This window comes from Myotis brandtii, unplaced genomic scaffold (genome assembly GCF_000412655.1).
Source record: "Myotis brandtii unplaced genomic scaffold, ASM41265v1 scaffold177, whole genome shotgun sequence".
Lineage (NCBI taxonomy): Eukaryota > Metazoa > Chordata > Mammalia > Chiroptera > Vespertilionidae > Myotis > Myotis brandtii.
This window is the reverse complement of record NW_005356555.1, coordinates 21,278-33,372: the sequence shown is the minus strand read 5'-3', so window position 1 is coordinate 33,372 and position 12,095 is coordinate 21,278. Positions and strand designations below refer to the sequence as shown.

At 37.0% G+C, this 12,095-nt stretch overlaps 1 protein-coding gene across 1 annotated transcript in view; it reads left to right on the top strand.

Moving 5' to 3' along the window:
* Positions 1-12,095, top strand: part of LOC102251387 (guanylate-binding protein 6-like) — a 30,112-nt gene that overhangs the window by 670 nt on the left and 17,347 nt on the right. The window contains exons 2-5 of the mRNA XM_005863364.2: positions 6,306-6,501; positions 9,794-9,921; positions 11,241-11,350; positions 11,538-11,734. Of these exons, the coding sequence (XP_005863426.2) occupies positions 6,312-6,501; positions 9,794-9,921; positions 11,241-11,350; positions 11,538-11,734 (625 nt within the window). The 5' untranslated portion in view covers positions 6,306-6,311. The remainder of the gene's footprint in view (positions 1-6,305; positions 6,502-9,793; positions 9,922-11,240; positions 11,351-11,537; positions 11,735-12,095) is intronic.

Sequence of the window (12,095 nt, the reverse complement as noted above, 5' to 3'; positions counted from 1 at the left end):
GGCCAGGCGCTTTGCTCCGGAGCCTCAGCTTTTGCGATAGGACCCAAGGCGGCTGCAGGGCGACAGCGCGCGCAATGTGTCCCCGGGAGAAACCGCTCCTCCTGGGGCAGCCGCTCAAGGCTGCACAAAGAGCCCTGTATTGATCTTGTCAGTGGAAAGGGGCTGAAGTCCCCTGGGACTGATGGACTAAACCATGACTTTGCAGAGGTACTGGGTGGGATCCATTCCTTCCCCTTCTCCATCGCTGCTTCAGACTGGCCCCTGCTAGACACTGGAGAAAAAGAAAAAGGTGGTCCCCAACCTACACTATAATATTTAAGAGTTATTTTTGTATTAACCATATTTAGTATTCAAAAAATTCTAACACGCTCTATTTATAGAAAATAATTCATTCTCAGTCTCTTTAATCAACTGTTAAAAACTCTAAGGTCTAAGCCCGTTTTTTATCCTGCACTGTTTCTGAATGTGTGGTCCCTACCAAAACAAAATTAAAAAGACAGAAATTACTTTTATTTTCAAATTTTTGCTCCGTTTTCTTTCCATCTTCTATAAACTAGCAATAGAAAAGCGGGAGTAGGAGAGGGAGCAAGGAGGAGTGAGAAACAATTGGGAGCTTGATCTTTGACACACTGGCCTGAGGAGCTGAGGGGCAGAAATGCTAATCCTTCAACATTTCTTTGCATGCAACTTGATCTTGAGCTTAAACCTCTCAATTTCTGATTGAAAATGGTCCCTGAGGAATAGGGAGGTAAGAGCCCCTGTAGCCTTTAGTACAGGCTGGACTGCAGGGTTCAGTTGCTGGCTTTCTTCTGGGGAAGCTCAGCTTCCCCCTTTGGAGCAGTGGTAGCTATAAGGTGACAGCCTCGTAGGATGTCACATAACCAGGACAGCAGCAAACTGAGAGATGAGAGATTGTTCTTCTCCTGGCTGTTTAATGGGGTGTGGGGGTGGTGAAGGCAGTTTCTTCATCCATGTTCCTCATTATAATTTGCATTAGGATGGATTTATCACTGGTTCTTAGTCTTAACTCTACATTAGATTAGATTCACCTCCTATACTCTCTCTCTTTTTGCATCAAGAGCAGACTGACTCAGAGAAGAGATTGTTCTTCTCCTGGCTGTTTAATGGGGTGTGGGGGTGGTGAAGGCAATTTCTTCAACCATGTTCCTCATTATAATTTACATTAGGATGGATTTATCACTGGTTCTTAGTCTTAACTCCACATTAGATTAGATTCACCTCCTATACTCTCACTTTTTGCATCAAGAGCAGACTGACTCAGAGAGCTCTGGCTGCCTTCATTTATTGGAGAGGAAAATGATAAAGGAGAACCCAAAACAAATGGGCTGCCTATGGATTGCAGCCTCATCCCCATCCCCAGTCTCATCTTTAAAAGTTGGAAACCAGACATTGGCTGTAAATCACTGCTCAGGCCCAAGCTTGCTTTGGACTCTAGGAGCAGCTTCTTTCTTTGGTACATCCTGAAAACTGGGCAGAAGCAACTCAGCACTTCCTGGAAAATAAGTAGTTCTTTCCTTCTCCCTAATGAAATTCTATGGCAGATATTTCCAGGAGTTATGCAGACCTACCCAAGGGCAGCTGGGTTCTGAGTCATTCCACGTGGATATTTTTGAACATTTACATGGAGAGTGCAGAAATTGAGAGGTTTTCTTGTTATTTTTCATTGACATATATATCTTTTTATTAATATATACTTTTTATTGGCCCTTAATATATATCTATTTCTTTATTTCGATGCACAAATCAATCTCCCAGTGACTCAATTTTCCCACATGGGATGAATTTTGAACTTTGTGGGCAAAAGGATTTTAATGACTTCTTAAAAAGGAGAAAAATCAAAAGCTGTTTCCCTTCTGAAACCTAAATTCCTCAGTCCCTTTAGTATTATAAATGGTTCTATAGATATTACATTTCATTGATCTATCATATGTCAAGTTGAATTGTCAATTTAAAAACTCAGATTTTGATGAATACTTGCCATACTTATTACAATTTTTATAGCTGCTCTCAACAACTAGGACCATGAGACACAAGAGATGCATGAAGTCTTTGGCTTAACAATTAAATTCATGGCTGTGTCCCCAGGTCATTCCAGTGTCAGGTCCTTCCTCAGTATCATAAGCCTCGCTACTCTCTTAAGAACTGTTTAAGCCTTAGGTTTTAGGACACTGATGCGGTGATGGCTTTGCTTCTCACTGATGATGACCCTGCTTTGGATAGAGCCTCTCTACAGCACTATAGACGTGGCTATCCAGTGACAGCAATAACATTCAATCTGAGATCTTCACAAAGTTGGGAGCACTTTGGCCCTTGCAGGGATTGTAAGGGCAGAACCAAAAATAGAGAAATTTTTTATTGTTAAATTTTTATGAAATTTTTTAGCCTACGCTTACTGTGCCATGAATGTGACAGGAAAGAACAACTAAACTCAGCCTGCCAAAGTATAGCCTAGATATGAAAACCTTATTTCCAGAGAAGCACAAGGTGGTGATTATCACTGTTATGGTTGGAATGGCGATTGGGGACCGCTCAGGAGAAGCTGTTGATATTAGCAATCCCTTTTGTTTACTCATTTTGTGTCTCTTTCCTTACAGTTTCCCTGAAAAATAAGTAATGGTGAAATTTATACCAGGACCAAATTGTGGGCTCAGAAGCCATCAGGGTGTAGATGGACTTTTTAAGGGAAAGGGGCAAGCATTTATAGTTACCCGAGTCGTGCTTTAGTAAGAACACTTTCCTTTTGTCAGTCTGTGGCTTAGACAACAGACTCCCCGCACCCCCTTTGGGTCCCTGAGCTATACACATGAAGATGATCAAGGAAAAATCCTGTATTTGGGATAGCTGAGATTCTCTTAGGTCCTTTCTCTGCCCATTTGTTTCATGACAGCAGCACCAGCAGAATAAATATCTTGATAAAGGTAAATACATGGCCAATTATAACTGATAATGTTATTGTAACAACAGTCTGTCATTCTACTTTTTGTTTTCAACTATATTTAAGAGGTCAACAACTAAAAGCCATGAAAATGGCTTAAATGAGAAAGTATTTGTATGTTATTGACGTTGAACTGGTTTAAATTTAAATTAGGGTGTGATCATTTTAGGATGTTAAATATAATTACCATGGTAACCAAAAATATAATAGCTATAAGATATACACAAAAGGAAATGATTGGAGCATTAAAATCTTTTAGTACAAAAAAGTCAACTAGACATGAAAGAGGGATAAAAAACTATAAGGCATATAGAAAACAAATAGCAAAATGATAGAAGTAATTCCTCTTTATAAGTAACTAGAGGCCTGGTGCACGAAATTTGTACACTTGGGCGGGGGGGGGGGGGCATCCCTCAGCCCCGCCTGTGCCTTCTCGCAGTCTGGGATCCCTCAGGGAGCGGGCCTAAGCCATCAGTCGGACATCCTTAGCACTGCCGTGGAGGTGGGAGAAGCTCCCACCACCACCGCTGCGCTTGCCAGCTGTGAGCCTGGCTCTGTGTTAAGTGTCTGTCCCCTGGTGGTCAGTGCACATCATAGCAACCAGTCATTCTGCCATTCAGTTGATTTGCATATTAGCCTTTTATTATATAGGATTACTCTACATGTAAATGAATTAAAGTCTATCATCAAAAGGTAGAAATTGGTACAATTTATTTTAAAACAAACATGTTAAAACTACATGGTGTCTACAAGAGACTTACTTTATATTCAAAAACACAAATAGTCTGAAAGTGAAATGGTGGAAAAGATGTTTCATGAAAACAGTTACGAAAGGAAAGCATGGATGGATATATGAATATCAGACAAACTAGACTTTAAAAGTCACAAAAGTTACAAAAAGCATAGAAAGACATTATATATTAAGAAGAGGTTCAATATAGAAAGAAGTATAGTAAGTGTAAGCATTTACGCACCTAATAACAGAAATTCAAAACATACAAGGCAAAAATTGAATAGACATGAAAACAAACAGTTCTATTAAAATAGTTGGAGGCTTCAATATCTCACTTTCAATGATGGATAGAAAAATCAGGCAGAAGTTAATTAAAGAAATAGAGGAGTTGAACAATGCAATAAACCACTTAGATCTAACAGAGTTTCTATAAATAACAGCAGAATACACATTCATCTCAAGAGCACATAGGACATTTTCCAGAATAGAACACATGTTAACCAAAAATTAAGTCTTAATAAATATAAAAAGATAGATACCATACAGAGTACCTTCCCTGATTAAAATGGATATAGTTAGAAATCAGTAACAGAAGTAAAACTGGAAAGTTAACTAATTTGTGGAAATAGACAACACACTCTTATACAACCAATAGATCAAAGAAAATCACTTGAGAAATTGAAAAATATTTAGAGACAAATAATAATGATAACACAACATACCAAAACTTATGGGATACAGTGAAAGCAGTACTAAAGGGGAGAGGGAGTTAAAGGTATAAATATTTACATTAAAAAAAGAAAAAAATCTCAAATAAAAAAAACTAACTTTTTTTTTTCTAATCTAAAGAACTAGAAAAAGGAGAACAAACTGAACAGAAGGAAGTAAATAATGAAGATTAGAGTAGAGAATAGAAAGACAATAGAGAAAATCAATAAAACCAAAAGCTGGTTATTTGAAGTGATCAATCAATTGACAAACCTTTAGCTAGCTTGATTAAAAAAAAGAGAGAAGGCACTAATATTGAAATGAGAAAGTTATTCACATAGACTCTTTTCCTTGGGGTAATCCCAGAAAAGAGATTACTACCAATTCTGTAGGAAACAGATAAAAGAGAGCACTAAGAACAGCAGCACACCAACAAATTAGATAACTTAGATGAAATGGACAAATTCCTAGGAAAACAAAATCTGCAAAGGCGAAATCACAAAGAAAATTATTTTCGACCTACAGTTGGTAAGGATATTTAATTAGTAATAAAAAATGTCCTGACCAAACAAAACAAAACAAAAAAAACACCCAATGCTCTACTGTTGATTCCTACCAAACATTGAAGAACTAACACCAATTCTCAAACAACTTAAAACAATTGAAGAGGAGGAAATTCTTCCTCACTCATTCTATGAGGTTAATATTATACTGATACCAAAAATACATAATGACACTACCAGAAAGGAAACCTATTGACAAATGTCCCTGATGAATATCAATTCAAAAATCCTCAACAAAATACCAGCAAACCAAATTTAGTAGCACATTAAACGAATTATACTCTATGACCCTTCATGACCAAGTGGTGTTTATTCTTAATAAATGTAGTATAGAATAAATTAATCAATGTAGTATAGAATAAATTAATAGAATAAGGGGGGAGCACATGATTTTCTCTAGCTATGCAGAAAAAAACATTTGATAAAAGTCAACACTCTTTCACCCAGCAAAGTAGGAATTGAAGAAAACTACCTCCATGTAAAAAGCCATATATGAGAAACCCACAGCACCATCATAATGGTGAAAGATTGAAAGCTTTTTCTCTACAATCAGGAAATAGACATGAATGCCTGCTTTCACCACTTTCATTTCAATACTGTACTGAAAATTTTAGCCAGAGCATTTGGCAAGAAAAAGAAAGGCATCCAAATTGGAAAGGAAGAAGTAAAATTATTTCTGTTCACAGACGATATGATTATATGTGTAGAAAACTAAAGATTCCACACACAAAAACGTTAAAAGTAATAAACAAATTCAGCAAAGTAGCAGGATACATAGTCAACATGCAAACATTAGTTGCCTTTCTATATACTAACTATGAACAGACTGAAAAGGAAATTAAGAAAACAATTTCTAGGAGTATATGGAATAATCAATGTTGTTAAGAAAGATTCTTCCAGATTGGTGATTGCAAAGCATGGTATAGTGACATAGACTCTCTTGGTTTCAAATCCAGGACCTACCACTTGTTCACATATAAATTTGAGCATATCCCTCAGTCTTTCTGAACTGTATTGATTACATATGCAAAGTGGGTATAAGTCCAAATTTGCAAGGTTTTTATACTGAGCAGTGAGGTCAGCTTTGTAATGCATCTCTCACAGAGCTCAGCAATGAATGAGAATCATTGCTTGAATTTTATTTTTATTATGGAAGTAAAACTTTGGAGGCTGATAGTATCTACTGTTTCATCACTACCATCAAATGCTGTTCTACATTTTGTGCCATAGAAAAGTACAGAGGTCCCACAGGCCCTCTGCTGATGCACACAGGCTTTGATTAACCTTGAATCAGAGAATGAATTTGTGATGTTATTACTACAGAGAAACTATTTTGGGTTTGCAGGTTGCCATGGCATCTGAACCCATCATGTTGGTCCCCATGTGTTTGGTGGAAAACAAGGATGAGGAGATGTCAGTGAACGAGAAAGCCTTAAAGATTCTTTACAAGATTTCTCAACCAGTGGTGGTTGTGGCCATCGTTGGGCTGTATCGCACAGGAAAATCCTATTTGATGAACTGTCTTGCAAGAGAAAAGTGTGGTGAGTGAAGTCTTGTGATAGAAGCTGTTTGCTTAACTCCAGCTGAACCTCAGCTTCTCACTACTTCTCTAGGGTCACAGGAAGGGAGATCCCATATTTCTTATTAGACACATTTTCTAATTCTAGTTCTCACCAGCAAACTTGCAACTTGACCTTTTTCTGTTCCTAATTCTTACTTCTATGTTTCCGCTTCCTATAAAAGGAAAATCTCCCAAACTAGTGCTCTCAGAGACATCTTTTCTAACCCACCCGGCACTAAGCTCTTGAAGTTATGTCTCCCACATGAAATTTTGATTTCTATTTTGATTTCTTATTAACTAACCAACATGCTTGAATATCTGTCATCTTAAAATTTCTCTCTGGACTCCATATCTCATTATGACTATCACCTCATTTTTTCTTTTTATTCCTCTTCAAGCTAAAATATTTTGTCTGTCTTAATTTCCTTTCCCAATTCTACTCTTCCCACCTCTCTTTTCAATTGACTTCTCACTGTTTTTAACCCTAACAGTCCACTGAAATCTCTTATTATATTTACCAATGAACTTCATTTTGTATGATCAATGGATGTTTCTTTGGATCCATCTTAGTTCCCTGTTTGACATCTCATCTCATAGTTGATATCTCTCTGCTCCTTGAAATTCTTTCTTTACTCGGCTTCTGTGGCACCACACTCTTTTGGGTTTCTTTTTATCCCTGTGTCTAGTTCTCTTCAATCTCTTTACTGGCCTCCAACTTTTTATCCACTCATCTGAATTGTAGGTCCCTCCAGGACTTGGCCCTGAGATCTTTTCTCTCCTCTGTTTATACTTTCTCAGTTTGATCTCATCCAATCTCTGGACTTTAAATGCCACTTTTATTCTCATATCTCTGCAATGGATATTTCTTGCCTCAATATCTCTTCTGACATTCAGACTCATTAATCAAATAACTATCTAACTTGTTCTTTTTGAAAGTTTTCCACTTAAAGTTATGTTCACAATAAAAGTCTAGATCAATCCCCACTTTGAAACCCAAATGAAACCAAACCAAACAAAGCAAAATAACAGTACACTTTCTGCTTTCTCAATCATTTTCTTCCCAGTAGTGTACCAGCCTCTAGTTTCAAGCCTCTAACTTGATAGCCCTCACTTAGCTTATCTCCCACATCCAATTCATACATTCCCCTCTTGTTACTCTTACAAATATATCTCAAATCTGTTTTTCTATTTTTATCTTACTATTTTCATTTGTTTTTAATCCTCACTGGAATACAGGCTCAGTGATTTTAGAGACAGGGGAAAGGATAGAGGTGGGGAGGGAGGGAAGGAGAAAGAGAGAGAGAGAGAGAGAGAGATCCATTGCCTTCCAGTGCTTGCTCCAATGGGGTTATCTAACCCACAACATAGGTATGTATGTGCCCTGACCAAGAATTGAACCCACAACTCTTAGGTGTATAGGACGACACTCCAACCAACTGAGCCACACCAACCAGGACTATTTTAAGATTTTTATTTATGAGGCTGTCAGTCTAATCTTTTGCCTGAAATCCCTTCTTTTTTTTCTGAAGTGTCCTTTTTCTACTTTGACCCTCTCTAATAAATTATCTTCAAAGCAACCAAGCAAAGTTTCATCTAGCTGCTTTTAATGCCTTCCATAAGCTTGCATTATTCTTACATAAAATCCATACTCCTCAGAGGCCCACTGTGACCTAGTCTTTCCTCTACCTTATACATTTTCTCCATCACTGGTTATGATAAAACCATACCAGCCTCCTTGTTGCCCTTGCAAATTGCAAGCCCTTTCCTATCTCCAGTTCATTGAACCTGTGGTTCACTCTGCCTGCAATACTTGCTTCTTCTTTACCCAGCTGGCTCCTTTTATTCAAGGCTCTGAACAAATGTCCCAGTTATCAAAGAAGTCTTCCCTGCCCATCCTGTATCATGTTGCCTCTCCATTTAAATTTAACACAATATGAACATCTTTTATATAATTATATATTTACTTTTTTTCTTATTATATTAAAATTAAAATCAGTAGAGGAAAAAACCTTACCTGGAGTCTTTGCTACAAATTTGCGGTAACAAGTGTAGTGTGTAGAACATAGTAAGCACACAGTAAGTGCTTCTTTAATTGAGTAAGAGAAACATAAATCAGAAAGTTTATCTTTTAGGTCACTGCTATTTTTATATGACTTTAGCTAGCCTTCATGAAAATTCTGATTAGAGCACTGTACCTTGGTGTTGCAGAATATCTTGTAGACTAGCATATCTAAATACTAAAAAGCACATGAATATGGTTTACTGTAAAGAGAATCTGACCCTGGGAATATAAAATAAGTCATAAGAAAAATAGAGGACAACATACTGAAATCCATGGGCAGAAAATGAGACTATAGAAACAGCATCAACCACACATCAACATCTTTTCTATTCTGGTTCAATGTGGGGCTCTCAGAAGTTCTGTTTTCCCTCAAAATAGAAAAAAATCAGAATAAATGTGATGTGATAATGTTTCTCTTAAAGAATGTTTTAATTGTTGCTGGGATTCCTTGAATTAGTTGTGATTCACAGCATCTTCAAAACAAGTAAAAGGTGAGATGCAGCCATAGTCCTTTATGAGGGCTTATAAAGTATGCGTATTAATTATTTATTTATTTGTTAATTTGTTATTTATTTATTTTTCCATCCCTGTCTCTCCATAGTCCCATCCATTAAGACCAGATTTCACGTGCCTGGCTCATAAGCTGGTTATAAGTTACCAGGGTCTTAGCCTTCATTGGCTATAAGACTCCAAAGAGAAAGTGTTTCTGTATCTTTTAGCCACTGCGGTATCTCCTGAGCCTTGAACATACCCCCAATGCCAAGAACATAATGGGTGCTTAATAAATAATATTAAATAAATTGCCCTGTTCATTCCTCAGACTATTGAAAGGTCTTGATCTAATTACAGTACATTCAACTCACTTCTTTAGGGAGTCATGATTGTTGAATGGATAAAAAACAAAGTTTTCTTAGGTGTAGCATACTCCTTTTCTCATCCAATGTGTGGGTAGGGCCACATAGACATGAACAGGGATATATTTACTTTGCAAAATTGAATTAGCAGTCTGAATAAACCAAACTTATGTGAAAAAGTATTACTGCTAGTGAAAGTATGCGTAGATGGTATACAAATGTGGACACCCTTGAAATAGAGAAAGCACTGTATTGTATCTTAGGGCATTTATAACCCTGTACGTCTCATTTTGTGGCCCATGGGCTTCTTGGATTCTCTGTTGTCACTCTGTGTTGCATTTGCCATTCCCTTGCAGGTTTCCCTCTGGGCTCCACGGTGCAGTCGGAAACCAAAGGCATCTGGATGTGTTGTGTGCCCCACCCCTCCAACCCCAACCACACCCTAGTCCTTCTGGACACTGAGGGCCTGGGTGATGTGGCAAAAGTAAGGCAGGGTCACAAACAGATCCTTTTTATTCTGGATTTTCTTCTTATCTTTTCATGATCCTTTGTAATTTAACTGTGGTGATCTATTCTTGAAATGCTGAAATCTAACTATATTGAACAAGGCAGACTTTGGCCTCTTTGAAACTCATTTCTGGGTTAAATAAAATAATGTGGTATATTAGATAAGATCTTTTATTTCTGAGCACTGAAGTAAATAGTTTTACCCTTTGTAATAAGCTTTTATTGAGAAACTAAATTCAAGGGTCTTGAGCTGAGTTATACATTGTTTATACTACAACTAATTGCTGGCTTCTGCAATAATGTAGTCAACCAAAAATTTTTGGCTCTTCATTATTCTTCATAGGAGTTTGCTTTTGAGCTTTATCTTCTCTACCTACCTTCTGCTCTGTGCCACTCAGAACAATAACTATACTTATTGCATTCTAACTCTCATTTTGTTTCTGCAGATCTTTCTACTTGCAGGCTTCTTTCATTTCTTCAAGTCAAGATTTTATAAATCCTTTAACATCCAGCACAAAATTTTTAGGGATGTTTCATATTATAAACCCATTCTTTCTCTAACTTCAGTATATTTTGTTCCCCTTTGACCAATTCATCATTTTTTAAAAATATATATTTTTATTGATTTAAGAGAGGAAGGGGAGAGGAAGGGAGAGGGAGAGAGAGATAGAAACATCAATGATGAGAGAGAATCATTGATTGGCTGCTTTTTAATTTGATATAATGGCTGTTGTTTTTACTAACATTCACTATTACTGTGTAACCTTTACATTATATTGTTGTCATCTTCATTGCATTTGTTTTTAAATGTTTGTAAATACCATGAAATAGTTATCTCAAGTGTAACAATTATATTCACCTTTGTTTCCCTATAACTAAGAAAAATATATAACATTTAGCAGTAGTTCATAAATATTTAATTTACTTGGTTTTATTTTAAGAGTTCAGTTGTGACTAGCATAGTAGTTATTTTACAGTTCACTTTTTGTTAAATGAACATGTGGTGTCACTTATGAACAATGAATTGTTCAAAATTATGTGTTTACTCCCACTTAGAAACAAAGAACACTTGAAGGAAAGCATAATTAGAATTCTTTTATAGGTGAGGAAACTGAGATCACAAAAATGTCAATGTAATTGCCAAAGCTGAGATTTGCCTTTAATTCTGATTTCAAGGTGTTTTCTTTGTACCAAACACACTATGATCTGAAATAATAAATTAAAATGATTAAACAAATAACTGAATGAGTTTCTGAAAATAAGACTCCTAAATGTTTTTTCTAATATGTTTTCTAGGGTGATCCTAAGAATGACTCATGGATCTTTGCCCTGGCTGTGCTTCTGAGTAGCACTTTCATCTATAACAGCATGAGCACTATCAACAATGATGCCTTAGAGAAACTGCAGTATCCTTCCCAGTTTTATTGAGAAATTGATGGGAATGGAGACAAAGCTGAATTCTCTTTCCCTGCGGCTGAGTGGCCTTTGGTGGAGCAGAGGGAACCCAGGGCAAAAGACAATGTTTATAATAATTTTTTGAGGGAAGTGTAGGAATTGTGGGTAGAAAGTTCCTTTTCCTTAGCCAGGTCCTAGTTATGTGACAGAGTTGACAGAACTCATCAGGGCAAAGTCTTCTCCTAGACACGGTGGAGTAGAAGATGCCACAGAGTTTGTGAGTTTCTTTCCAGACTTTATCTGGGTCTTACGGGATTTCACCCTGGAGCTGAAGTTAAATGGCCAACCTATCACAGAAGATGAGTACCTGGAAAATTCCTTGAAGCTGATTCCAGGTAACAGGTTGGCTGGGCAGTGGATGGTCCAATACAGGGCGGAGGAAGGTACTAAACATTGTCTATTATCTCTAATAGTTGCATTTGTATTTTAAGATTAGATCAAGCCCCACAGAATTGGTTTTTGGAACCTAGGTTGCTATTTGTTGGTAAGTTCTAGTAACTAAAGGGTGTCCCAAAATTCACGCAAGAAGTAATTTTGATAGAAAACACAGGTTTACAATTAAAAATTGTAAGTGTTTTATTGATTCATAAAGTATATAGTATAGGGTTATGTAAGGAATAGCACATCCAGTAAATGGCCTCCACGGCTTTGCTGGCACATACGCAAAGCCGTGGTCTTCATTGGTCTTCATTGTCC